This window comes from Pezoporus flaviventris, unplaced genomic scaffold, assembly GCF_033815535.1.
Source record: "Pezoporus flaviventris isolate CSIRO_AGI_PZ_B2104156 unplaced genomic scaffold, CSIRO_AGI_Pfla_v1 ptg000002l, whole genome shotgun sequence".
NCBI classification, from domain to species: Eukaryota; Metazoa; Chordata; class Aves; order Psittaciformes; family Psittacidae; genus Pezoporus; species Pezoporus flaviventris.
The window spans coordinates 69089911-69115078 of record NW_026892550.1 but is presented as its reverse complement, the minus strand read 5'-3'; the positions used below and the strand labels follow the sequence as shown (position 1 = coordinate 69115078).

Below are 25168 nucleotides of genomic sequence, written 5' to 3'. Positions count from 1 at the left end.
ATGTCAGAGGTCTGCCTGCGTGAAGGAAAGAAAGAGGCTGTCAAGAAAACGAGTTAACCTTTTTTGTGGAAACCCCCCAATTGTATCTTTATTGAAAACAATGTAGATCTATAGCTGGTCTGTTACTGCTTTGAGAACTGAAATGACAAAGGAAACTTGAAATGGTTTATATACATTTGGCAAAATGTTTATTATTGGTTACTTAACGGGGAGGGTTTGAGTTATTTTTAACTCAGTCCTGTTTGAAAAGAACAATAGCATCCTAATAATTTAGCAGTGTATATCTTCCAATTTTACTTGAGTTGGACAAACTGAGGCCCTCAGCTTACTTTATAAGCCAAGAGAAGTCACCAAATGACACTATTAATAAAATACATTTTCTGTGTCCATTCACAGACTGTGAATTCCCACTCAGTCTTCTGTAGTGGTAGAGTTAGGTGTTCAAAAAATAAAAGTTTGGTAGTTTCGAACATTTAATATCAAAGGAAGCCAGTGTTTTAAATATTCTGAAACAATACAGCTGTAGATTCCATGTTTTATTTTCTTTTTCCTTTTTGAAATTGAAGGCTGGAATTTCTTTACAAAAGATTAACTTCAGTTCTTGAACAAATTTCATAATTATGGTCATGATAAGCCTTTTTTAAGTGGCTTACATCAAGTTTAACTTTAAATAGAAATTGCCTATTCATGGCATTAGCAGATTTACTTATAAAAGAGTCACATTTCTAATATTTTAATGAAAATTAGTCTAGAAAATTTGTCTTTGAGAGCTCTATTAAAAAAAAAAAAAAATCACTGCTAAAGACAAGCATTTGCAGATTTTAGTGTAAGAACAGACTTTCATCAGTGAGGTACTACGTTGAAAATCGATCACTTTGCAAAACAGAGGTGTCAGTCTTCAGCCCAGACCTTCTTCAGTCCCTGAGAGACCATCCTTGCAGTCTGTGTATTCCTGCTCCACTCACTGGCATGATTAGATGTAGCCAAACATGCCCTTCCTGTGAGAAACCTTCACAGCAGGTATTGCTTTTGTTAGGAGTCTGCGAATGCAGTTGGAGCAAAGGATGTAGGGGGGGAGGATTTATCCTAGTAACACTTTCACAGTAAGGTGTCAAAAGAGCAGATATAAGTAGCCTTACAACTGATAAACCTTTATTTTACGCACTATTAATTGAAAGCACTCAGGTTTCAGATTTTATTTGTTTGTTTCTGCATATGATATATGACTATATGCCCAGTGCTTGTAGAATAGTTTTGTAGAAGAGATGTGCTACTTGTCCTGCAAAACTTTAGAGCAATGAGGTTTAAATTACAGCAATAGAGGTCAGCTGTCCTCTTGGTCTCTGACTCTTTACTCTTCCACAAAACCAAAATACACCTTTTTAATATCACATTTATATTCCACTTGAATTAATCCTGTGAGTATTGTTTTTGTAAACGTTATTTACATGTTGTACAACCGCAGGGTAGGATTGTATATCCTGGTTCACACAGAGTTCATAGTACCTATCCCCCAGTTTTCTTCATTGATTGCATGGACTTGACTTGAGAAAGAGGATGTAATTCAACAAAGAGCAAGGACAGCAAGAGCTATGTGAATGTGATCAAAGTCTTGCAGCGCCAAGAGCAAAAGGCAATTTAAATTGATGTTATCTGTGGTTACACTGCCATCTAGTGGTACAAAGAATCATTGTCTGCTCTCTTTATTTTGTTTCTAAAGATTAGCATCTTCATGACACATTTGTCCAATTACGGAAACGACCGCCTGGGATTATACACCTTTGTGAACCTGGCCAATTTTGTTCATACCTGGACAAACCTGAAACTGCAAACTCTTCCTCCGGTTCAGCTGGCTCACAAGTATTTTGAACTGTTCCCTGAGCAGAAGGACCCTCTCTGGCAGGTAGGCAGGTTTGATGATGAAGAGATTGGGGAAAAAAAATCGTCTTGATGGTGGTTTTTGTGAAGTTCTTTGCTTCTGTTTCTTGTAGAGTAAAGTAGTAATATTTATAGATTTGCTAGTTGGTTCCATAAAGCACCTCACTGATGCTTCAGTGTACTTGATTGTTTCTCATCACTTAAATGCCCATAAAAGGTTGTGAAATTAATATGTATTAAGCTGTGTAATTAAAACTATCTTTCATTTTATTTGTTACTTTTAGAAATGCAGGAGGTGCAGGAAAGACATACTGTGTTATTTCTCTTCTCCTTTTGGAGCTAACAGGTGTGAAGCATTTGGCAGAGAAATGTATATACATACTTTAGCAATTGGCCATTAAAGAAATTAGCTTTTCTCTAAGGGTGTGAGGAGAAGAGGGCATCCAAAAAGAGAGAAAGGCATTAAGACCGTGGCTACTTTAATGTTAAAACTGACTAGCCAAGTAAAAATAGATTAGATAAATAGGAAAGTTATTCACAAAAGGCTGAGAACTGCCCAAACAGGTTTACCAGCACCTCATACATTGATATTATCAACTCTGCTGCTTGATTATCCTGCACTCGGAAGTGAGTAAATTGAAAATATCAGGAATATGAAGACCCACTACGGCTGAAGCCTGCACTGACCATGCAGTTGGTACATCTCCAGTCCATCGTCCAGCACTAAGAGCATAGGCCCTAAAGGGAAACGACTGCAGCAAGTGGTGAACCCTGTTGTGTTCTTTTCTGCATATGCTCAGTGACAGTTCAACCAATTCAGTGAAATGTCCAAGTGTGTAGGTACGTGTGTCCTTACAGTGACAATATGTATGCCAAATACTATCGTGTTGAGGGTATTTGCTAGAAATATTCTGAGGAGCAAACTTTACTAAATCAAACATAAAAATGTATTTAAGCTTGCTTAATCCAATGTTTTCTAGTGCTGGATACTGAATTACCAACTTAGAATCTGAGTGTGAGACTGCAAATTTGGACTTACATATGCATCTTGAAATTCATGCTGTTATTGAATAAAACATTGAATTAGGAGAAAAAAAGTCAAGAATTTTGCATAATGTTAAGAGATAATTAATTTTAAAAATGGAAATCAGCCTGTAGCCAGGTGACTTGAAAAATTAGTATTGACTTAGAAAAGGCATTTTGTAAGTAACAGTGACTATTACATACTGAATGTGGTGTGGGGTGTCTATAATGCATGTGAATCTGAATGCAGTTACTTTTTTTTAAACTTCATCTTAGTGAAGTACTGCTAAGCAACAGTATCAAAAACTGTTAGCAAGTAGCATTTCTAAAACAAGTTTAAAGTGCTTTAGTTGTAAAGCAGCCAATGAAAAAAACAAGATTCCATTAAGTAAATTTAAATAAACATTATGTAAATAATGTAAATTATGTAATGTTACATAACACCAAGTGTTACATACTGATTTGAATTCGAGGATCAGAATATGTATTTGTGAATGGAAAGACAAATTATAATTCATTTATTCCTTCAGTTTAAAAACTACAGCATGGATAGGATGGTAGCTGTTACAGTAATGTAAAAGAAAACATCAGGAACTAGATAACTGTTCAAGCCAATAACTAGATAACTGTTCAAGCCAATAACTAGATAACTGTTCAAGGCAGTTTCAAGCCTTCCTATCTTGTATGTAATTGAACAATTGATTTTGAATTATTCCCACAACTTAAGATGTGGGATCAGATTGTCTTTGTCACAATTCCACTGAACATACTGACATTTCATAGGATAAATTATCTTGTCCCAGGGTCTATTGCATAGCCAGGACAACTATATACACGTAGAATGAAAACTACATTTCTTCAACTTACTTATCTCATTAAAAAAACCCAGCCACACACTTAAGAGATATAGTTTCTGGCTTAGTTACACTGCAGATACATTTCTGAATCACTGAAATAGTTTAATACATAGCATGGGTTTCTGTCATAAGGGAAAATAATTTTTTCAGGTAAGAGTATTTGTACATTAGTAAAAAATCTGATTACCAATGAAATTCTTAGTTGTTGTTCTCCGGTTTAGAATCCCTGTGATGACAAACGGCACAAAGATATCTGGTCGAAAGAAAAAACCTGTGATCGATTACCAAAATTCTTGGTTGTAGGACCCCAGAAAACTGGTGAGATTTTATTGTATTTCAACAAGATAGACTGTGTGTAAGTTCAAGTAATTATACCAAGTAATCACTTTTCACTGAGACTACTGTGCAGAGACCTAGATCATCTAATAGCATATTTTAGTTTTCAGATATCATTCAAATACAGCATAATAATGTAAGTTACAATAACAGACATTACATATATTGAAAATGCAGGGTTCAGGTGTGTGTCAGATTTTTTTGACTTTATGTCAAAATGAGTAACACTGATAAGGATATCAACAAGATGTGGAAGGACAAAAGGACAGCCATTTTTCAAATTATAGATTCTTTACTGCAAGTTCCCGTCTGTCCCGCAAGTGTCATGTTTATAGAAACTTGTTATTTCATAGCATTTTTTTCAAGTCAAGAAGTTCCCAATAGGCAGTTTGATTTGCAATCCCCAGTAGCTACTGACTGCAAAATTTTTAAATTATTTTTGTGACAGTCTTATAAAAAACAGTAATTGTTTTTAAAACACAGTTATTAAAAATGTGAAAAGCAGATTTCTGCATTGGCACTCCAGTTTCTGTGTTAACTAGCTATGGTTCTTTATATGTCTTCAATTTAAAAGCACAGAAAGCACAGATTCTTAGGTGACATCGATCAGCATCCTCTCACTGAAATGAAATAGAATAAAACTGGTACTCCATCTAGGTGTACAACCTCTCCAAAAAATGTACGTGTTAATTTATTTTTTTTTAATCTTGGATTTGTATCCTGTTTGCAGGTACCACAGCCTTGTATTTGTTCCTGATCATGCATCCTTCCATCATTAGTAACTCCCCCAGCCCAAAAACCTTTGAGGAGGTACAGTTCTTTAATAGAAATAACTACCACAGGGGGATTGATTGGTAAGATGGGTTATTAGTATAAATATACAAGTTTATATATTGTGAACAATACGGAAATGATGTTAGTGTTAGTAATGGTTTCCATAGAGAGTGAGATAAAAGAAGACCATCAGTGTCCTTCTAAAATGATAAATGCAAGTAAATAACAATTTTATTACCGAATATCATAAATGCAGTCATTTTTGTCAGGCTTTTTTGTAAATATCCATTTATTAATATATGCGGAACAGTAACGTAATATATATTGCTCATTACATGTGCTGTTGAAATTGGGAAAGTAATAGCTGTTACTCTGATATATGTAGGCAAAATTATGTTCCTGTTGGAAATCTTATTTCTTAATACCAGGGAGAGGCTTTTTTTTTCCTCAAATCAGGCAAAAGGGGGACAGGGAAAGCCTCTCAAATTGTTTTTCAAGGATCAGGTAATAAGGAGAATGTTAGTGTCTCTGCAGGTTTAGTAAGTGGTACTAAAAAAGAGTATGTATCACTCCTGCCATGTTCTATGACTACCGGAGTATCACCAGACATAGCTACACGCAAAAGGTCATTCTTGATTTCTCTTGCTTTCAGAAAGCGCTACGGTCTAAAGCACCACAAGATGAAAAGTGGTAACATGCTGTAATGGTTGGGGAGCACCAGTAAAAGATTACTGGTGTTTTGTCTTCTTTCTTTCCCCCACCCCCAGTTTAAGGGAAGATAGTTTTATTGCCTTTGTATTCATCCGTGAAATTAACAGGGTGAACACTGTTATATGGTCTTAGTGTAGATACATCAGATCCAATTTGGTTTTAAGTCACTTAGTTTTTACAGAGTTATAATTGTTGCAGCAGATTCTTACTGCAAAGAGTGGTGAGTCAGCCAGTTACTATCAATAGAGAGATGCCATCTAAATGACTGGAAATTAGAAAGCTGACTTCCTCCTGTTGAGATTTTCAAGTCAGTGAAGATGACATGCAAGCAACACACAGCAGGTACACACTGAAGGAGACAGCCTAAGTACAGTGAGCCAATTCGTCCACAAAATGCATGTTTTCATGTTGCTAGAAGACCACTTTGCTGCTTCTCTCATTCCTCCTGCCATATCCACTTTCCTGACAAGTAGATATAATTTAGCTGCTAGACTTGTGCCAAATGACCTTAATCTTAACACAGCATTGGTGCATAAAGCTCCCAGTGGTCAACCTGTATGGTCCAGGTTCGCACTCTATAGCACCCATTTGGCTATCTGTACCTCTGCACTACATGTCCCACGCACCTCTGCCGCTTCTAACAGTTAAAGTCTTGGACAGTCAGAACTACCCATTGGTGCAGTTACTTAATGCTTAGATTTGTATTCTGGCTGCCAGACAAATCTCTCAGACATTCAGTCTGATAGTATATTTTAATGCTGGCATGAAATGAGCTTACCAAATGATAGTTAGATACAAGATATCTCCTCATTAGTCCATTAATTGCCTGGGACTTTTTCAAGGCAAGAGTATTCATAGGTAACAAAGTCTGGAGGAGGGCCACAGGGATGATCAGGGGCTGGAGCACCTCCCATATGAAGAAAGGCTGAGAAAGTTGGGGCTATTCTGCCTGGAGAAGAGAAGGCTGCATGAAGACCTCATAGCAGCCTTCCAGTATCTGAAGGGGACCTATAAGGATGCTGGGGAGGGACTCTTCATCAGAGACTGCAGTGATAGAACAAGGGGTTTAAACTTAAACAGGGGAAGTTCAGGTAAGATACAAGAAAGAAGTTCTTTACTGTGAGTTATTTACTGGCACAGGCTGCCCAAAGAACTGGTAAGTGCTCCATCCCTGTCAGTGTTCAAGGACAGGTTGGACAGAGTCTTGGGCGACATGGTCAAGTGTGAGTTGTCACCGCCCATGGCAGGGGGGTTGGAACTAGATGATCTTAAGGTCCTTTCCAACCCAAACCATTCTACGATTCTGTAACAGTCAGCTCAGTTTCTTCTATGGTTGTGGAGATACAGCTTTCTCCCAGAGCTGATGCTGACTTAGTCATTGTCCAAGCTTACATTTAGACCAAGGCTGACTACTGAAGCAGAAGAGGGTTCTTTCAGACCTTGGCAACCTCAGTACTGCCATCTTGAAAGAGGTATGGATGTACATTGTAGTCTCCCAGTAGAAATGAGAGAAGAGCAAGATGAGAACTGATCTTTCTGTTCTTGAAGTGGAGAAGTCTAAATAGACCAGTCATACATTTCTTCATGTTACAAATTTCTTAGACAAGTTTCTCTAAAGCCTTCTCAGCTTTGCCTTTGTCAAGTTTAGTAATTGTCTCATGAACGAGGTACTGAGCAAGAGTTCTGCAGTGTGTGTTCAGCAGAAATGCTGAGCCTGAACTTCATAACCTCTTGATATCCCACTGGTCCAATCTCTTTACCATTTTTCATTGACACCACATCAATTTCTACTTTTTGTTTCCAAATTTGCCATGATAGCTAAAGAATCAATTCACTTTTTTTCCAAAAATTGCTGTAGTACCATATTTAATATGAAGTGTTTCCATACAGGGTTGTAGCCCTCATTGCTTTGTACTTACTCAGTCTACCAGGACTTTGGTACAACAGTGTAATGACAGCATACATGATCTAGAGCAGATTTGCCTGTAGTGCTTATTGACTCTTTCAAAGCTATCTGCCACCTTTGCTGTCGATTTTTGGTAAAACATTCTGAGGTCACAGGTTGAGTCATTAGTTTCTGATAATTTTATTTGCGAGCAGAAATTGGTATAGCTTCATCACTTTCATCAAATCAGCTGTAATATTTTTGGGAAATAGAGTCCGTTGTTTGTTCAATGAAACAGTATCACATTCTCAAATATTTGCATTAGGCAGATATGAACACTTTAAACTAACAGGGCAGCGGCATCCTTTCATTCTGTTTTCTTTGGTCATCCTCTAATTTCAGTTTTTTTTACATACAGTCTGCATGTGAGATGCAATAGCTATGCAGCTTTGTAGCAGAGTTTTTGAATGCAACTTTGAGCATATTACTCAATTAACTGCAATGTTTATGTAATGAGAAGAAAGCAAGTACCAAAGACAATATGATAAAAAATAAAATATAAGCTTCTGTTTGCTTTTATTTGGCAATGAGGCTTATTTTAATTGATTATTCTAGAATAAAATATATTTATATAAAATAACAGATTTTGCAACCTTTGTGTGACTTGAAAGTAATTCTGAGAATGATGTTACTTTCCTAGGTACATGGATTTCTTCCCCACTCCTTCTAATGTCACCACTGACTTCCTCTTTGAGAAAAGTGCCAACTATTTCCATTCTGAGGAAGCTCCTAAACGAGCTGCTTCCCTCATCCCCAAGGCCAAGATCATCACCATCCTCATTGACCCGTCCGATCGGGCATATTCCTGGTATCAGGTATGCATTTCGAAGTACACAGGCAGGTACAAATGAAGATTTCCACCTTGACTCCTCCTTGTATATCCTTTCAGGATATATGTATATAAAGGGTTTGCATAATAGCAGCTTTTATTCATCAATCAGTGTACCATATATGATCACCTGTGGGCTGAGGTATCTGTCAGTGTAAACCTGAAAATCTTTCAGGGGTTAAAATGCCAGAAGCCACCTTTTCAAAATGGTAATACAAGCATGCAAAAATGCTTACTTACTCAATTAATTTATGTAATCAGCCTGTACAAATTTAGTTTATAGACACAGTTCTCTAGTTCATGCTCAAAATACAAGATAGATTAAGCAGTTTTTTTCAATAAGACCAGACCTACCAGTTTTGTCTTACTTGCCCAATTTTTGTGGTCTGTAAAGTTCCAGCAATGTAACTTCTTTTACAGCATCAGCGATCACATGAAGATCCTGCAGCTCTAAAATTCAGCTTCTATCAAGTGATCACAGCTGGACCTCGAGCACCATCTGAGCTTAAAGCTCTCCAAAAGAGATGCCTAGCACCAGGATTGTATGCTACACATATTGAAAGATGGCTAACTTACTTCCCACCTTATCAGGTGAATAAGACTGTAACTTGACATCCTAATCTCAAATATATACTATCATAAAATATTACCTTTGTAAAAGTCTTGCCTAGAGAATACTGATCTGCAGTGATATCCTAGATATACTAGAGCATTTTTTAAGACATTAATTGTGATTCTTCATAGCTACGTGTGAACTTTAACTTACAGCTGGCTTTCATTTGCTCATGCTTTTATCACTCTATGTCTAGCTCTTTGTCAGGAATATTGAGGAAAAGAGAACCAGACATGCAGTGCTTTGTGGTCTCTTTAATATCAGATGTTCATCAGAGTTCCCAAAAGAAAAATTAAAGGGAAGCTACTCAGTTACATTTGTATCTACTCTGAGTGGTAGCAAGTATAAGTGAGCATCAAGGGATGTCAGCTGGGACGTTGCCCACCCTGTATGGGTTGAGAAGAGTTTTGATGTCTGAACACTTTGGGGTATAAAAAAAATACCTTTTCCATCTGAAATGGGGATTGCCACATAAAAATGGATATCATCTAGTGGGTTTGTAACACCATAATATTTCAATGCCTCAGTGTCTTCACCCACTTCTTGGCCCTTTCATGCAGAAATCTCCCTCAGGCTATGATTGTAAATAAACCTGTACCTGTGCAAGAGTTCACACACTGTCCCACTGCTGGCCATACTGCCTGAATTTTAACACACTTATGGCACTATTTGGACTCATAGCAAAAAGCATATTGCCACACAGTTTCAGAGCCAAGTTAGAAGGGTAACACAAACCATTACCATCGGTGAGTGTGGACACCACCAATTTGGTTTTTCAGGCGAGATCAGGTCATGCTGTGCCATTTGACGTGGAGAACAGAAAGTTGTCTCCGATTTGTTTCAGTTAGCAATAGGGACAAAGCCTTTTTGCACGTCAGTATGTTTGCCATCTCAGGCATCATCAGGTTGTTAGATAAATTTATGTTCTACCTAACATAACTTTTTTGACGTTTTTGTAACTTCTGTAGCTTAATCCCAGCTGGCAACTAAACCACACACAACCCTTCGCTCACTCCCTCCTGATAGAGTGGGAGAATTAGAAGAGTGAAAATGAGAAAACTCAGGGGTTGAGATAAAGATAGTTTAATAGGTAAAGCAGAAGCCGTGCACACAAGCAAAGCAAAATAGGGAATTAATTCACCACTTCCCATTGGCATTCCTGGTGTTCAGCCATCACCAGGAAAGCAGAGCTCCATCATGTGTAACTGTTACTTGGGAAGACAAAAGACCATAAATCCAAACATCCCTATCCTTCTTCCCCCCTTTTTTTTGTTGCTAGGCATGATGCCATATGGAATGGAGTACCCTGTGAGTCAGCTGGGGTCAGCTGTTCTGGCTGTGTCCCCTCCCAACCTCTTGTGCACTCCCAGCCTATTTGCTGAAGGTGTGAGGAGCAGAAATGGCCTTGACCCTGTAAGCACTCTTCAGCAATAACAAAAACATCCCTGAACTATCAACGCTGTTTCCAGCACAAATGAAAAACATAGCCCCATGCCAGCAACTGTGAAGAAAACTAACTCTACTCCAGCCAGACCAGCACACTGTCAAAGTACTGGGTCTCTTTTTCACACTTTTTTGGGGGAAATTCTTACCCATTGCTGCCCATAACAGTGCATGTACATATCAGAGCGTTTGCTGGGACTTATTTATGCACTGAAACAATTTGGTACTCCTGATCATCTGCATTTGGTATCTTTCACTGATCCTTAATCCTCAGTGTATTCTTTGTGTTAAGACCAGTTTTTCTGTGTGTCTTTGAGCCTCGAAGTGTGTGTGTTTATGGACCTGTAGGTTTCTGTATAGATAGCACATAAGCAACCTGGAAATTGGATCTCCCTATAAGCTTCTTTGGCCTATAACATACAAATCATTAGCTTCCTTCTGGTTCTGTGTAAGATCAAGCCTCAAAAGATGCACATCCTAAGCCCTGAACATCATGTGTGATACACAAGACCAGGCAGACAATATCACATGATCAGTATCTCCTCAGTAGACTTATTTCTGGAATGGATTTTTTTTACATTAGCAGTGTTTCTGGCACTACTCCCCACCCAGCATTTAAAGATTACTTCAGTTGAGGGAGTTTGGCTGCAATCTGAACCTTCTGTTTATCCAGGACTCGCTTAGCTGAGACAAGTTGGCTGGAGTCTGCACCTTCTGTTTTCCTAGTGTGCCAGGGAAACTCTGGTGCATCTAGTTGGTGTTGTTCTCCACATATCCTCTTTTGGGCCAGCCTTTGCAGACTTTATGAGACATGCAACACTGTAATATCGTGATACTCATATGAAATTCTCTACGTTGTATTTTCATTAGCTTTTCTTCAGAAGTCCATTAATATTGAACAATGCATATTGTCATACAGATTTTTGCCAGATTCTACATCCCAGAACAATAACCCTGGTAGCATTATTTTTCCTCTGTAAAAGTACCAGGGATTAACTTGCATTGCAAAAGCAGTGATATACAGTAGGCCATATCCAAACTAATTATCAAGTTCAAAGAAGCATAAAACAGTTACGGAAGCCAGACCTAAAATCAGCTCATCATAAAAGCCTTATCCAAAACTATGAGAGCCTTTCTTCAGCAAAAGAGCTCTCACCCAGACCATCTAAGGCTGTCTATAATTTTTAATGCTGTATAAATCTGAGAGGTCTCTACATACAACTGAATTGAAGTCTTAATGTCCATTGTAAAGTTGGTAGGTATAAAGTAAGTGTTCAAGTAGCAACAGAAATTGGTAAGGGTCCCCTTCGCATTAGAAAAGTGGTAATAGCACACTTGCCTTGCATGGTAAGAAATTGCAAATCTCAGAGGATTTTGCAGATTTGAGGTTCAGATGTTTAGAAGGCTGATTGACTTAATTTATTACCTCGTAAGTAATACAAAAATCCTCTTTTTTCCGGCCACCTAGCAGATCTCTAAAAGTTCGGGAAGCTAATGTCTCAAGTTCATTTCCCGCCTACAACTCATTGCTTCAATATCATCATACAGAAGAAAAGAGGACCTGGTGTGACTCCCTCATGAGCCAAAAGATTTGCTCGTGTGCCAGCCTTACAGGAAATGAAGCTGATTTTTGCAACAGCCATCATTTAATGGCCAGTCTAAAGCTGATGGATTCAGGCTGTGTCTGAGCTATTCTATTCTCCAAAATGTCTCTCTTGCTCCTCTCCCACCGTGGTGACTTTCAAACACAAGATAACTCATTTATAGTGGAAGAGCAGGGACTTAAACAATCTTTGTGAGGATGGTGGGGCACTGGAACAGGTTGCCCAAAAAAAGTGGTAAATGCTCCATCCCTGGCAGTGTTCAAGGCGAGGCTGGACAGAGTCTTGGGTGACATGGTCTAGAGTGTGGTGTCCCTGCCCATGACAAGGGTGGTGGAACTGGATGATCTTAAGTTCCTTTCCGACCCAAACTATTCTGTGAGTCTATGATTCTTCAGCTGCCAGCAATTTTACAGTAAAATGATCAATATGATGTCAAGTGACTCAAAAATACTTCATCTGTAGTATTTTCATTATATATGAGGCTACCCACTTTGTCAGAACTACATTAAGTTTTCTACCTTTCTAATACATGAAGATTTTGAGGAATTTAATGAAGTTAACATCTTCCTGAGATCAGGATATGAATGAATCAGTACAAGTAATAAAAAATTTTGCTTCAGTTCCTTACAGCCTCTCTGGTGGTTGAGAGGGAGCATTTTTTGTTACCTGCAACATTGGGAATGTCAGGAATTGGAATGAATTTCCATTGGTAAAACTTTCTTCCATGTCTGTTTTAGGGCAGCAGAAGTAGGAACGGCCCAGATATTTATCTGTATATGATTTTAAATAGTGAAGAAAAAACCCTCACTCCTTTTCCTTCAGATGGAAATATCACCCATTTGAGATGGTTTTTTGACCTGTTCTTTTGAAGCACTTAAAGCCTTGTTTTCAAAGCTTATGTCTTAGGAAAACAATGAGTTCTTTCATGCATCTGACTGCAAAGACTTCTGGAATGGGCTACTGCTTTCTGAACAGCCTGATACTTCCACTAGTCCACATCTATATGGGTAATTCCAAAGACCAATCTTCTGAAAGAAAAGATGTTTTTTCCCTTTTGATTATGCTCTGAAACCTCATAGTCTTGCAAACTTTAAGTTTCATTCAGTCATGGAAGAAATTTATATGATTTTAGCCTCTCTGTTTGCATGGAAATTTGAAAACAAGCTTCAGCAGTGCTTGCAAAAGGGGACTCTTGAACCCCCTTACGAATCTATTTCCCCTCTTCTTTTCATCGTCATAACAGAAAAAATAATAGAGGTGTTTCCATGACAGGAAATGAAGGCTTGACTAACCCATTTGGGACTTCGCTTGTCTTCCAAGAGTCACAAAGACCCAAACTTGCAGCACCATCAGTGTGGCATTTGCCCATGATGCCACACCTGAGAAAATTCTCAGGTAGTGTCTGTTTCCCTGAAGATTCACTTTCAGGTAAAAGAGTGTCTGTGTCTGAGGTAGCCTTCTGTGAGGATATGTATGGTCAAGCACTTGAAGAGAAAGAAACGACCTACCAGTACCTGCCTTTCTTAGAAATGTGTTGCACATCCTCTGTCTATCTACATTCCTGCCTTGAGGTCATCATAAATCTGCCTTTAATATTCTCAAAGGAGGGGTTTTTTTTCAACATATTATGTTGAATATATTCAACATATTTCAACAAATATGTATGGTTGTATGGATTTCACCTAACATCATCCTACCTACTGTTTTCTGTTTTTCTGGTCATTTACAGTGACAAGCTGTTCACTATTACTGTAATATGTAGAATCATAGAATAGATTGGATTGGAAGGAACCTTAGAGTTCATCTAGTCCAACTCCCCTGCAATGAGCAGGGACATCTTCAACTAGATCGGGTTGCCCAGAAACACATCCAGCCTGGCCTTCAGTGTCTCCAGGGATGGTGCATTCACCATCTCTCTGGGCAACCTGGGCCAGTAGTTTACCACCCTCAGTGGAAAGAATTTTTTTCCTCACATCCAGCCGGAATCCTCCCTTTTTTACTTCAAAAAACCATCACCCCCTCATCCTGTCACAACAGCCCCTGATAAAAAGTCTCTTGCCAACTTTCTTATGTACTGAAAGGTCCCAATAAAGTCTTCATGATTCTGTCTGTGAGAATTAGAGGTTAGATCTCTAGACATTACTTTTTTTCTTGTCTAGTCAAATCTCACTCAATTTTCTGCCAATATTTCTTATCTTTCTAGGTCCTTCACTGCTATTTCTCTGTTGTCACAACCACTTCTGTCCTGGGTTCAGCAGTAGCAGTCATTTTTCTCCTTCTTAGTAGCTGGTGCCGTGCTGTGGTTTTGACTTTCAGCCTGGGAACAGCACTGATAACACCAATGTTTTTAGTTGTTGCTAAACAACAAGTAATGTTTACTCTGACCAAGGAGACTTTCTGAGTCTTATGCTCTGCCAGGGAAGAGAGGAAGCCAGGAGCAGAGACAGGACAGCTGACCCAAACCAGCCAAAGGGGCATTCCATACCACAGCATGTCATGCCCTGTATATCAACTGGGGGCAGTTACCCAGAAGATCTAGATCACTTCTTGGGTCGGGCTGGGTATCAGTCAGTGGGTGCTGAGCGGTTGTATTCTTTTCCCTTGTTATTTCCCTTATCATTATTATTATTGGTGGTAGCAGTGGGTTTGTGTTATACCTTAATTACTGGACTGTTCTTATCTCAACCCATGGGAGTTACATTCTTCCTATTCTTGTCCTCATCCCGCTGGGAGGAGAGGGAAGAAGAGGGATGTGAGAAGAGGGCTGTGTGGTTCTGAGTTACCGGCTGGACTTAAAGCATGAGCTTCCAGTTTAATTTCAGATTTAATTGACATGCCATTTACCCTGCTCCCAAGTCATTAATGATGGTGACAATTAAAACTGGACCAATTACCATTCTCTAGGCCAGTACTCTCCATAGAATGAATGAGTTGAGAGAGGTGGAAATTTCAGTTTAAAGCTTGAAATAATGGCTTTTAAAAGGACATCTATTTTCTTTGTTGTAGTTGCTAATTATTGATGGACAGCAGCTGAGAACTGACCCGTCTACTGTAATGGATGAAGTACAGAAGTTCCTGGGAGTCTCTCCTCATTATAATTACTCTGAAGCCCTAACGTGAGTTAATTTCATCATCATTTTCACATATTTCAACAATCCTAAAATACAAGTTAGTAAGTTATAAGTAAGCTCACTGCAAAACAAAGGCTCTCATACTTCTCCTTTGAGCTGGCAGTAGGATTTATTCTTCAGCATCTGCAAAAAAAACAGTTCAGGGTTAGATTTTCTGTGAATCATCTACTGAGCTACTGTATGTGGAACTTGACTGTTACAGAAGTAGACCTCTAACAAATGGACAAAGTACCGTTTTGATGGAATTGCGTATGAATTTTGGATGAATCAAAAGGAATTTTATTTCCAGAAGTAGAACATGGAACACTGACTTGCATAAACAGAAAAAAATTGTTTATTTTTTACATTAGCTGCAAGACAGATTCAGCAGGATCAGTCAGAAATGTAACATCCACATCCTAAATACCCGTCTTTTGGATGTGTAAATACACAAATCCCGGATTCTGACATTTATATTTGGTTGCCCTTAAAATAAAACAGATAACCTTAGGTTTACTCTTTTGATTCTTCAGTCTGAACTTGGGAGATGCATCCTCCTTGCAGTATCTCACAGCCTTCACATGCTGCAAAATACTTGTTTCAGGTTCGATTCACATAAAGGTTTCTGGTGTCAGCTCCTGGAAGAAGGAAAAACAAAGTGTCTTGGAAAGAGCAAAGGAAGAAAATACCCTCCTATGGATTCTGAGGTAAACCATTATGCTCATTGGCATTATAAAGGGATTCAGTTGCCACATGTGGGAGACACCACACAGACAAAATCATAAGAAGGGAGAGAAGACAAAATTAAGTAGACATTATTTATTTGACTAGCTTTCCATAAAAATGAAGATAGCTGTGGAGTGCATAGAGTTTTTCAGTTCTTCATTTTAAATGTGAAGAATATAAATAATATTAAAAAAAAAAAAACAGCTCTTAAAATTTGGCACCTCTTAATAAGATAAACTTGGAACCCCTGAAATTCACTTGGAAACCTCTTCCTTTTACCTAAGTGACTTAAGTAGCAGAGACTCCATAGTGCTTGGTTTTTTCTCAGTCATGATCAGATATGTGTATTTGTGTCTGGTCCCTTGTCTTTGAGAGTAGTTAGACCATGACAAGTAACACAGACTCTCACATAATCCAGTTTTAAGAAAGGTTTCTGTTTACGAGTTTTATAAATGGCTCCCCCAGACAGATGCTCAAATGAAGATATTTCCGTCCCATCAAACGCTATGGCCTTTACCCAAGGGCAGTTTAGTCTCCTATTCTAACTGTAACTTTTATGTTTATTCTGTCTTGTATTCCCATTCCATTTAGCCTGACTAAAATGCATATAAAAACCTACAGTTTGAACAGCAGTAAGTATTAATGCGGCAAGTAAGCCAGGACTTCTTTTTCATAGAACTTAAAAGTAACTTTACATCAGTAGAGTTATGATACTGATATGAAATCACTGGGTGGGAAGGCTTTTGGCCAGAGATGAGAGAAGACTATATTTGTTTATGTTTGTACTTTTCAACTCTAAATACTTCTGAAAAACGGATTACTAATTGATACATGCCTACATATGAAGCTTTGGTTTCAGTCATTACTTAAATAAATTCAAAGTGACTGCATCAGAGTGTGAATTTTAATGTACATGACTGTCTGAGAGCAGAATCAGATCCTTTGCTTTGACTTCAGTGTTCATTTTTGACAACCTTTGTTTCTCTTGAATTTACCTTCTATAGTACAACTCCTAACTGAAAAGCTTAAACTTGCATGCAGTAGATAGCATAAGGCAATATAAATTGCTTTAAAGAAAGTAAAGTTTTGACCCGGGTAAAATGAACTTCTAGAATGAAACCTAGAATTCACAGTAACTGCAGTAAGGCATTTTCTTAAAGTATTTATTTTTGTATCCCATCAGTGCAGGGCTTTTCTGTCAAGCTACTACAGAGATCACAATGTGGAACTGTCAAAACTCCTACACAAACTGGGACAACCCCTGCCATCATGGCTGAGACAGGAGCTACAGAAAGTAAGATAGCATTGAAACACAGCTTTTTGAAATCTCTCTTCCATACTTCAGTCATCATATATGAAGTCTCCAGGAGCTACTAGAAGGTCTTGTAAAATATACTTCTTCAAAAAAGAGTAAAAGATAGATAGAAATTATTTCCATGTGCTGGCATGTGGATTGTGAAAATACATGTGTTTCTTAGAGTTCCGGTGGGCCAGATCTTTCTCACAAACATTTCTGGGCCTGTGGACTTGTGGACCGCTGTGCACATATGTAGAAGTTATTTGCAACTGGTATAAGTTTGAGATACGTGACCTGTCCAATTTCACGGTAAATACATATATATATACACGCACATTTTTATATATCAGTTTAAAAGTACTGTGTCTCATGTAGGTTTTATATCCCATTGTTAGACCACTGACAGTTTTTCTTACTGTTTGATTATTGTCTTGCACAAAATAAGAAAACTTGATGTAGCACAAAAAATGCCAAGTGTACTTCAGGGTTAGAAGTACAGTTATTATATGTGATTTAGCTGTGCACAGCAACAAAATACACAGAGCAAAATATGGAAGCCACAGGCAAATGCAATGTAGAAACACCCCCCACTCCCACACCCCCAAGAAAACATTGCCTATGATTATAGCCTGTAACAACATACCCTTACAATATGGTAAAGGCCTTTGACCACAATTAGTGTGTATGATTTTGGACTGACTGAAATGGCAAAATACAGAATATAGTCATTATCTGAGCAGAAATTGAATTGGACATGTGAAGTACAAAAGCTGCAGTATAATTCTTATGAGCAGTATTTTACTTACACAATTGTGAACGAAACTGAAGTAGTGCAATGAACAGGCTTTTACTCCTGGCTTCCACAAGCAGCCAGACACTGCCCTCTGGGCTTACATTGCTGTGAATCAGGAGCAACTCTGCTGAAATTAATAAAAAACTCACAAAAAGCAGAAACGCATCCATACTTAGATTGTCTTAATTTGCACCACTATTTTTTCCATAATTTATTTGCCTTCAGTCTCTATGGTTTGTATATTCTAAGATCCCTCAACCTAATCAAAATCATAGCATCTTTCAGCAACCTTCAGTTTATGTCAGCTGCAAAAATCTGTCACATTTCCAGATGAAAATACTGGTTCTGGTTCCAGATGTTTTCAACATGTTTTGTATTAAACATTAGGAATAATCTGTAGGGGAAAAGAAATAAACACAGTATGTAGTCATGGTAGAAAATTACACTCTAATCATGGGAGGCACAAATATCCAGCCTTATGTTTATGTCATACATTTCAATGATACATCTCATAGTGTATCAGTTGAGATGTGAGATAAAGTCTAATTAATAGTAAGAAAAAATGGGGAAAGAGGATGAAAGAAAACTTCAGCTGAGGATGGCCTTGCTGCTTCTCCACTGAACTTTGACTGAGTGTTTCTTAGAGGCATGAAGAGGTAGTGAAAATGAAACAGAACTGCAGTACTAAATGCAATGCTTTTTACAGTAGCTGTATAACATTATGATTTGGTTTAGGGTGAATAGTTAAAAATACGCATCAAATGGTGGGAAAACTTCATGTGTCTCAATGCTGCTTTCCAACATTTATGTAATCATATAATTTAACTTTCAAGGTAATAGAATGGAAACCAGTCTGTTATTCCCTAAACAAAAAAGGGATGTTGAAATCCTTACTGTACCTCTAACTGGTAATCTTTATTATTTATTGATTTTGTAATATGTGGTTTTGATAGGTCTGTAAAGAAAAAGGTCTAGGCAAATTTGCTGTATTTAACAATATTCTTTACACAACAAGTTTTTGCTAAGGGAAAATGCATGAGTAATGATGAGGACCTTCTAGAGTAGACATTTTTAAGATTAACATCTTTATTATTTATTAGACAGAGTAAGAGCTTTCATTTCACTTTAAATAGTCACTGTCATATGGATTTGTCCCAGAGGCTGACTTGTGAAGTACTTTTTATTTGATAAACATTTTGGATTCTGAAGATCTGTAAAAGCAAGTACTCTGAGTGCTATGGACAGCTCATGCCTCCTGCAAGCTTCTATATGGATTTGCTACAACGAAATTGAATAACTGGAGAAAATACCTGGCGTTTTCATCTTGGTATGATTTGTTTTACCCTTAATATAACCTGATGTAACTTCACTCAAACAGTTTTTGAAAAAATCCACAGAAGGAATGGGCTGCCACATTGATAGTTCATTCTTTAAGAACTCCCTTTTTGTCTTATTTCTCTGGGAAGCCAAGGCACCCACAAAATGAGAATGAGTGGATAGTCAGGCACAGTGGTGATAGGGACATGCATTCAGTTGCATTCTGCCTCCAGAAATTTTACAACAGACACAGTGACATGTCTTAAATCTGTGGAGTACTGTGTGAGTACTCACTGAGGTACAGTAAGGAGCCCACTACAATTGTTGATGATCTGCTAAAATAGCCCAACTGGAGTCACCATGTAGCACTGCAGAGATAAGCCCCCGACATGCATGGCCTTGGCTTTGGCCTTGGGTGGATTGGGTTTGGTTTGGCAGCTAAATACAAAGCTCATTCTCCAGGAAGAAGTGCCACAGTGACTCTCAAGTCCTTATGAGGAACAGCAGGTTGGAGCTCTTGTATCATCCCAGTGCTCTTCCTAAAGGAGGGAACTGGAAACAAAATGAATGAGTTCCTAGGGAAATCTTCGGTGGATTCATGTGGTAACTTTACCTGACTGGATATTGTGAACAAAGTAGCTTGACCTGGAACTGCATCTGAAAGGGCGTAATCTTGAATCTCCATTAAGTCTGAGCTGCTGTTGTGATGCACCTATTAAGCACTAGCATCTTTAGAAACAGTGCTGTGGGATTAGCTTCTTGTATGCTGGGAGGGCTAGTCTCTGAAACAAAAGCAATGGAGAAATAAAGGCAACTGCTGGTGCTTTTTACAGTTCCAAATTTCTGATGCTCGCATATTACTTGTTAATACAGAGATGGTATGAAGCAACTTTTTTTTTTCTCAAGAACTATTCTATTTAAATATGTTCTTACATTTAAGAGGAGACTTTAAAAAAACACTACTTTTAATGTGCAGTCAACTTGGTGAAGAATGAAGAGTCTCAGGAAAGCATGCAGACAACAGCTACATGTGTTATTGCCCAAATCATAGGATGCACGAGTACAGCTGAGTAAGCAAGTCATACAACATGCATTACCTGACAAAGTTTAACTACTTCTATTCAAAGCTTACTTACAATAGGTGTTTGATTACCAGAAATAGACTATCAACACTCTTAAAAAAAATACTGATTCATTACAATGAATTTCAATTTGCTAGTCAAAGTCAGATATGTTGTATTGTGGTTGATAACACAGCCACGGTTTCTGCTGTCCTGGTAGATAACTGCACAATTGCTTGATTATGTGAGCTTCACCTTCATTTTCATAAATATGATTCTGCAATTTACTTTCTGCAGAATTTGTGCTATTAAAAGTTAATGTGTGACTATGAACAGAAAGTGACCATTACAGGGGGTGTAAAAGGGCCTGATATGAAATAACTTAATTATTTAAGCAAACATTGCTGAAAATGCTGTTGATATTTTCTCAGTTCTACTACTGCAGAAAGAATTAGTCGCAATGATTTGCAGACTTTCTTGTACAGAATATCCTTTTTCACTGCTTAAAAATGTGAAACTTCCTCAGGAAGAAATTAAATAGGTATTTCAGTGTTATAGAGGTAATACTCTTGTCATTCACATTGAATGAAAATTGCTGGAAACATTTTTCTCAAAGTTTTTTAAAATAAAAATAGCTATTATTCTGATAGTGGCATGGTATCTGAAGTGCAAGAATAAACTCTGATAAGAAATGCAGTGCTGTGTGGAAGTGATTTTTCCATTCATAAAAGCTGTCCTTTTCCAGGTTACTTCGCAGCTATTGTAGCTTTTCACTGAGCTACAACAATCCAAGAGCATGGGAGCAGCATGAAATGTTTTCAGAAATCAAAAATAGTGCTTACTCGCTCTGTAAGTGAATGTTACTGCTTTATGCAGCTGCTTGTTTTACCGCTTTTGCTTCCTGCTTACTTTTTTTTCTTGTGCCAGAAGTTGCCAATGTGCTATAGAAACATTTCCAGAGCTTGCTGTTTTTAATATAACATGTGGACTTTATTCAAATGATTTGCTGTGGGGATTCAGTAGTTGTGCCAATCATCAGCCTACACAGAAATGATAAAACCTTTCTTCAGAGAAACCTCTAAAATGGTATCAATGTGCAAAGGAAAATTCACTGTTATCAACAAATTTGGAACAGAACAGGAAACTGTATTACCTATCTGGGCAAAAGCTGCTTAATATCTTCATCGAGGTACAAAAACTAGGAAACCTATGTTAAGACAATAGTCCATTCATCACAGAGAAATAATGCAACCTGTAAGTTAGAAGCTGCTTTTATAATACCTGTTTCTGTAATCTCTAAGAATTACAAAACTGGAATGGTAAAGTAGTAACAGAAAAGCATTAAGCAAAGGGAAAAAGATCTTTTCTACATGTAACACCTGCCTGACCTCTGTCTCAAGTTTATCTGCTTTCATTTACTATTTTTTTTTCAGTTCTTCCAATCCCAAAATTCTTAGTGCTCAAAGGCAAAAGACATTTATTTTGTCTCTGTGGACCACATGGATGAAGAAAGCACAATGGTCAGCATCAAAGGATAAGTCACAGGAATGGGGAAGCAATTAACAGCTGAACCCAAGGGTTAGGGAAGTCTGAGTAGAGGGGGAATTTAGACACATTAAGGTGATAGATTTGAAAAGCATATAGTGACTGTGAGTCGTCATGACTCTGTTTTCTGTCAGGTTATTTATTTCTTTTTTAACACAGTATTTTCATTCTTCACTTCCCTTTTTCTGTTCTGATCTTCTCTTGAGAAATTCAGATGGGAAGTAAGGCTTATGCACAAACACACAAAAACCAAACAAATAAAAACCCAAAAACATCTTTTGCATAACTTTTATAATACACAGTATATGCGTTTTAGCTATAGAACTCTGGAAGGAAGGAAAACATTATGAGCTGAAGGCAGGAGCCAGCTCTTTTATGCCTGTGACAGTGGAAATAAAATTCCTGAACACAAATGGTGCAAGGTCAGAACAGCTGAGGTTTAGCTGATGGCATAGGTAGGACTGTAGGGTGTGTTAGGCTGTAATTTGCCTCCAGTTTTGTACAATCTTAGCTGCAGTTTTATTATTCTGCAACACTGCCTGAAAGTCATGTATTTGAGGCAGTAGTATTGCGTCATCATCATCACCTTAAAATTATGAAAAACCTCTAACATGACAGATAGGCCTTAAATAGTTTCCTGTCTTTCCCATGGGGTTAAAAAGGTAAGAAATGTGATACCACAATATGAGCCCAAAGGCAGCTTCCAGCAGTACAGTAGTCCTCACTTCCAGCCTCTTCTTCAAAAACTTCCTAACTATTCAAGTAACAAGTCATCCTGCTGTAGCTGATTGAGCCAAATTTTCAGTCCCCTGGCTGGGTCAGTTCACTGGCACGTGGCGTGCAGAAGTCAAAATTGCCTGCCCATTCTTCCAGCATGCCCATGCATGGAATATGTACCTTTGAGGCACTGGCTGTGCCAAAGAGCAGTTTCTGTGGCCTGTACCCAGGTTTAAAAACCATCCTTCCCTGCAGTGAGGGTTACTGTACCAATACTTGAGTTATGACACTGTGGTGTAATAATAAGTATGGTAATTGGGGGAGGTTTAGGCTTCATGTGAGGAAGCATTTCTTTAGCGAGAGGGTGGTCAAACACTGGAACATGTTTCCTAGAGAGGTGGTGGATACTCCAAGCCTGTCACTGTTTAAGAGGTGTTTGGGCAATGCCAGTAACAACCTGCTTCACTTTTGGGCAGCCCTGAAGTGGTCAGGCAGTTGGACCTACAATAGATCAATGTAGGTCCCTTCCAACTGAGTCTATTTATTTTTTACTCTATTTTATTTTATTTTGCTGTAATTAAAAATGTGGATGTAGGAATTTGGCTGGCATTAACAAGATACACTTGCTTATATGGACTGGAAAATTACCTGTATTTACTAAAGGGATGGCTTCATTTTTCTAGCACATCTTTCATGACTTCTTCCTTCTTAGTCCATGGTTATTAAACAACAAATAGTAGTGTGTTAGCATTTAAGGCCCATCTTCCGACTTGACCATGCGTACATGTGCATATACATACATGTATATATATATATATATGCACACACACACGTTTATCTGCCTACATACAGCCAGGTTGGACAGGGATTGGAGCAACATGGTCTTGTAGAAGGTGTCCCTTCCCATGGCAGGAGGCTGGAACTGGATGAGCTTTAAGGTCCCTTCCAAGCCAAACCAGTTTGTGATTCTATGGAAAGCAGCATCAAGACCTACACCAGCTGAAGAGAGCCACTTTGGTTTGGGGAGTAACGGCAGCCTCTTTTCAGCGAATCCTTTAATCCGCTTTCTCCTGGGGTTGTGACTTCGGCAACATCCGAAAGACCAGAAACTTATGCGCAAGGTTTTAACCATACTGGCAACTGCCCCCCGCCCATGCCCCTCACCGCACCTCAGCCTACCACTGCGTTCAACTTCCGCTTGGGCGGGGCCTATGCTGCGGCCGCCGCACCGCGCCGCGCCTCGGCCCGTGGGAGGGGCCTGCCGTGCGAGCGGAGGTGGCTTGGCCGCGCGTGGCTGTTGAGCCGCTGGATGGGAGCCTGGTGGGCGGGCGTCGGAGCTCGGTGCCCCGGCACTCGCAGCCGTGAGGCGCCTCGGAGCGCTCCTTTCTGCCGGCGCGGTTAGGCCCGAGCCGAGCTACCGCGGCCGAGGAGCGAAGTGAGCAACAGGTGGGCGCTGTGGCGAAGCCGGGCACGTTAGCTGGCGGCGGGGGGGCCAGGGCCGGGGCCGCGGAGAGAGAAGGGAAAATGGCGGCCGGCACGTGTCGGGGTGGGTAGGGGTGATCCATGACTCCATGGGGGCTGCCGCCCGTGGCTGTCTCCCTTCCTAGGCATGGAAGAGCAGTTCCTTACTAATTGGCAAAACTTCTACCCGCTTGTGGGTTTTAGTCGTTGACTGTAGCAAGGGACAGCCCGAGTCGGCCGATGTGTGGGACGCCGTGGCGTTGGCCCTGTAGTGTTTATTTGTTTTGGAGCGGATTTTTGTGTATTTGTTGATTTTGTTCGGGGTTTTGGGGTGGATTTTTTTTGTGTGCAATAAGTAGAGCACAGTTTTCAAACGTTTTCTTTTTTTTTCCCTCCTCCTTCCTCAGGGGGGCAGAAGCTGAAGCCTGGAGATGCATCTGTTATTGAAGAACCTTCTTAAAAAAACTATGTGACTGGGTATGTGTTACATAATACGCTCTTAGAAGTGAGGTTTTGGGCAGGAATAATACTGTTTTTATAGTTTAGCGACTGAACTACTGAGATGTGCCTATTGAAATCCACGTTTGGTGCTTTGTTGCTTCTTTGGTGTGTGTACTTTATTGGCAGAAAAATTACAACCGAGTGTATATGGTAGCGTGACTGAGAAGGATTGGGCCGTGGTGGAGATGCATTAGATATGCTGGGGAGAGTGGTTTATGATAAAAAAGTATGGCATGACGCTGTACTCTCGCCTGCAAATCTAGAGGTATTGGATTCCACAGATTTCTTGGGGATCACTGTGCCAGGGAAGTGATACAAGAAAAGGCCAGCATCCAAACAGCATGGGGTTAACTTTGATCCAAGATAAGGAACAATGTGTTGCAAGATAACAGGAACAGCCAGTATGTGAAAACAGGAAATACATTGTCTGTAAGACCAGCCACTCAAGAAAGAACCGGTTCTTACTAGCCCTGTGGTGCAAGTTAGGAGGAGCAATCCCCTTTGCACCCGGCGCCGTAATAACCGTTTTACAGATTTACAGCTCTCCTTGAGTCTGTTTCCGTGCATCAAAAGTGTCTTTCAATAAACACGTTTCTGATTTAATGAAGTGAGTATGAATCTGCAGAG

The 25168-nt window shown here is 39.1% G+C and overlaps 1 protein-coding gene, 1 long non-coding RNA gene and 1 other non-coding gene across 7 annotated transcripts in view; 2 read left to right on the top strand and 1 right to left on the bottom strand.

The window, feature by feature from the left end:
• Positions 1 to 19118, top strand: part of LOC133263304 (bifunctional heparan sulfate N-deacetylase/N-sulfotransferase 3) — a 62626-nt gene extending 43508 nt beyond the window's left edge. For all 5 annotated transcript variants that reach the window (XM_061443045.1, XM_061443037.1, XM_061443027.1 and 2 more), the window contains 8 exons: positions 1721 to 1903; positions 3980 to 4076; positions 4825 to 4948; positions 8165 to 8339; positions 8774 to 8944; positions 15020 to 15129; positions 15728 to 15830; positions 17033 to 19118. In XM_061443045.1, the coding sequence (XP_061299029.1) occupies positions 1721 to 1903; positions 3980 to 4076; positions 4825 to 4948; positions 8165 to 8339; positions 8774 to 8944; positions 15020 to 15129; positions 15728 to 15830; positions 17033 to 17152 (1083 nt within the window). In that variant the 3' untranslated portion in view covers positions 17153 to 19118. The remainder of the gene's footprint in view (positions 1 to 1720; positions 1904 to 3979; positions 4077 to 4824; positions 4949 to 8164; positions 8340 to 8773; positions 8945 to 15019; positions 15130 to 15727; positions 15831 to 17032) is intronic.
• Positions 15456 to 18334, bottom strand: LOC133263330 (uncharacterized). The gene is made up of 2 exons (XR_009741470.1): positions 18229 to 18334; positions 15456 to 15761 (listed from the first exon to the last, which is right to left on the bottom strand). It is a non-coding gene; the product is annotated as an uncharacterized LOC133263330 (long non-coding RNA).
• A 5020-nt stretch (positions 19119 to 24138) lies between the features above and the next one.
• LOC133265003 (small nucleolar RNA SNORA24) lies at positions 24139 to 24269 on the top strand. Its single transcript, XR_009741830.1, has one exon. It is a non-coding gene; the product is annotated as a small nucleolar RNA SNORA24 (small nucleolar RNA).
• The last annotated feature ends 899 nt before the right edge of the window (positions 24270 to 25168 follow it).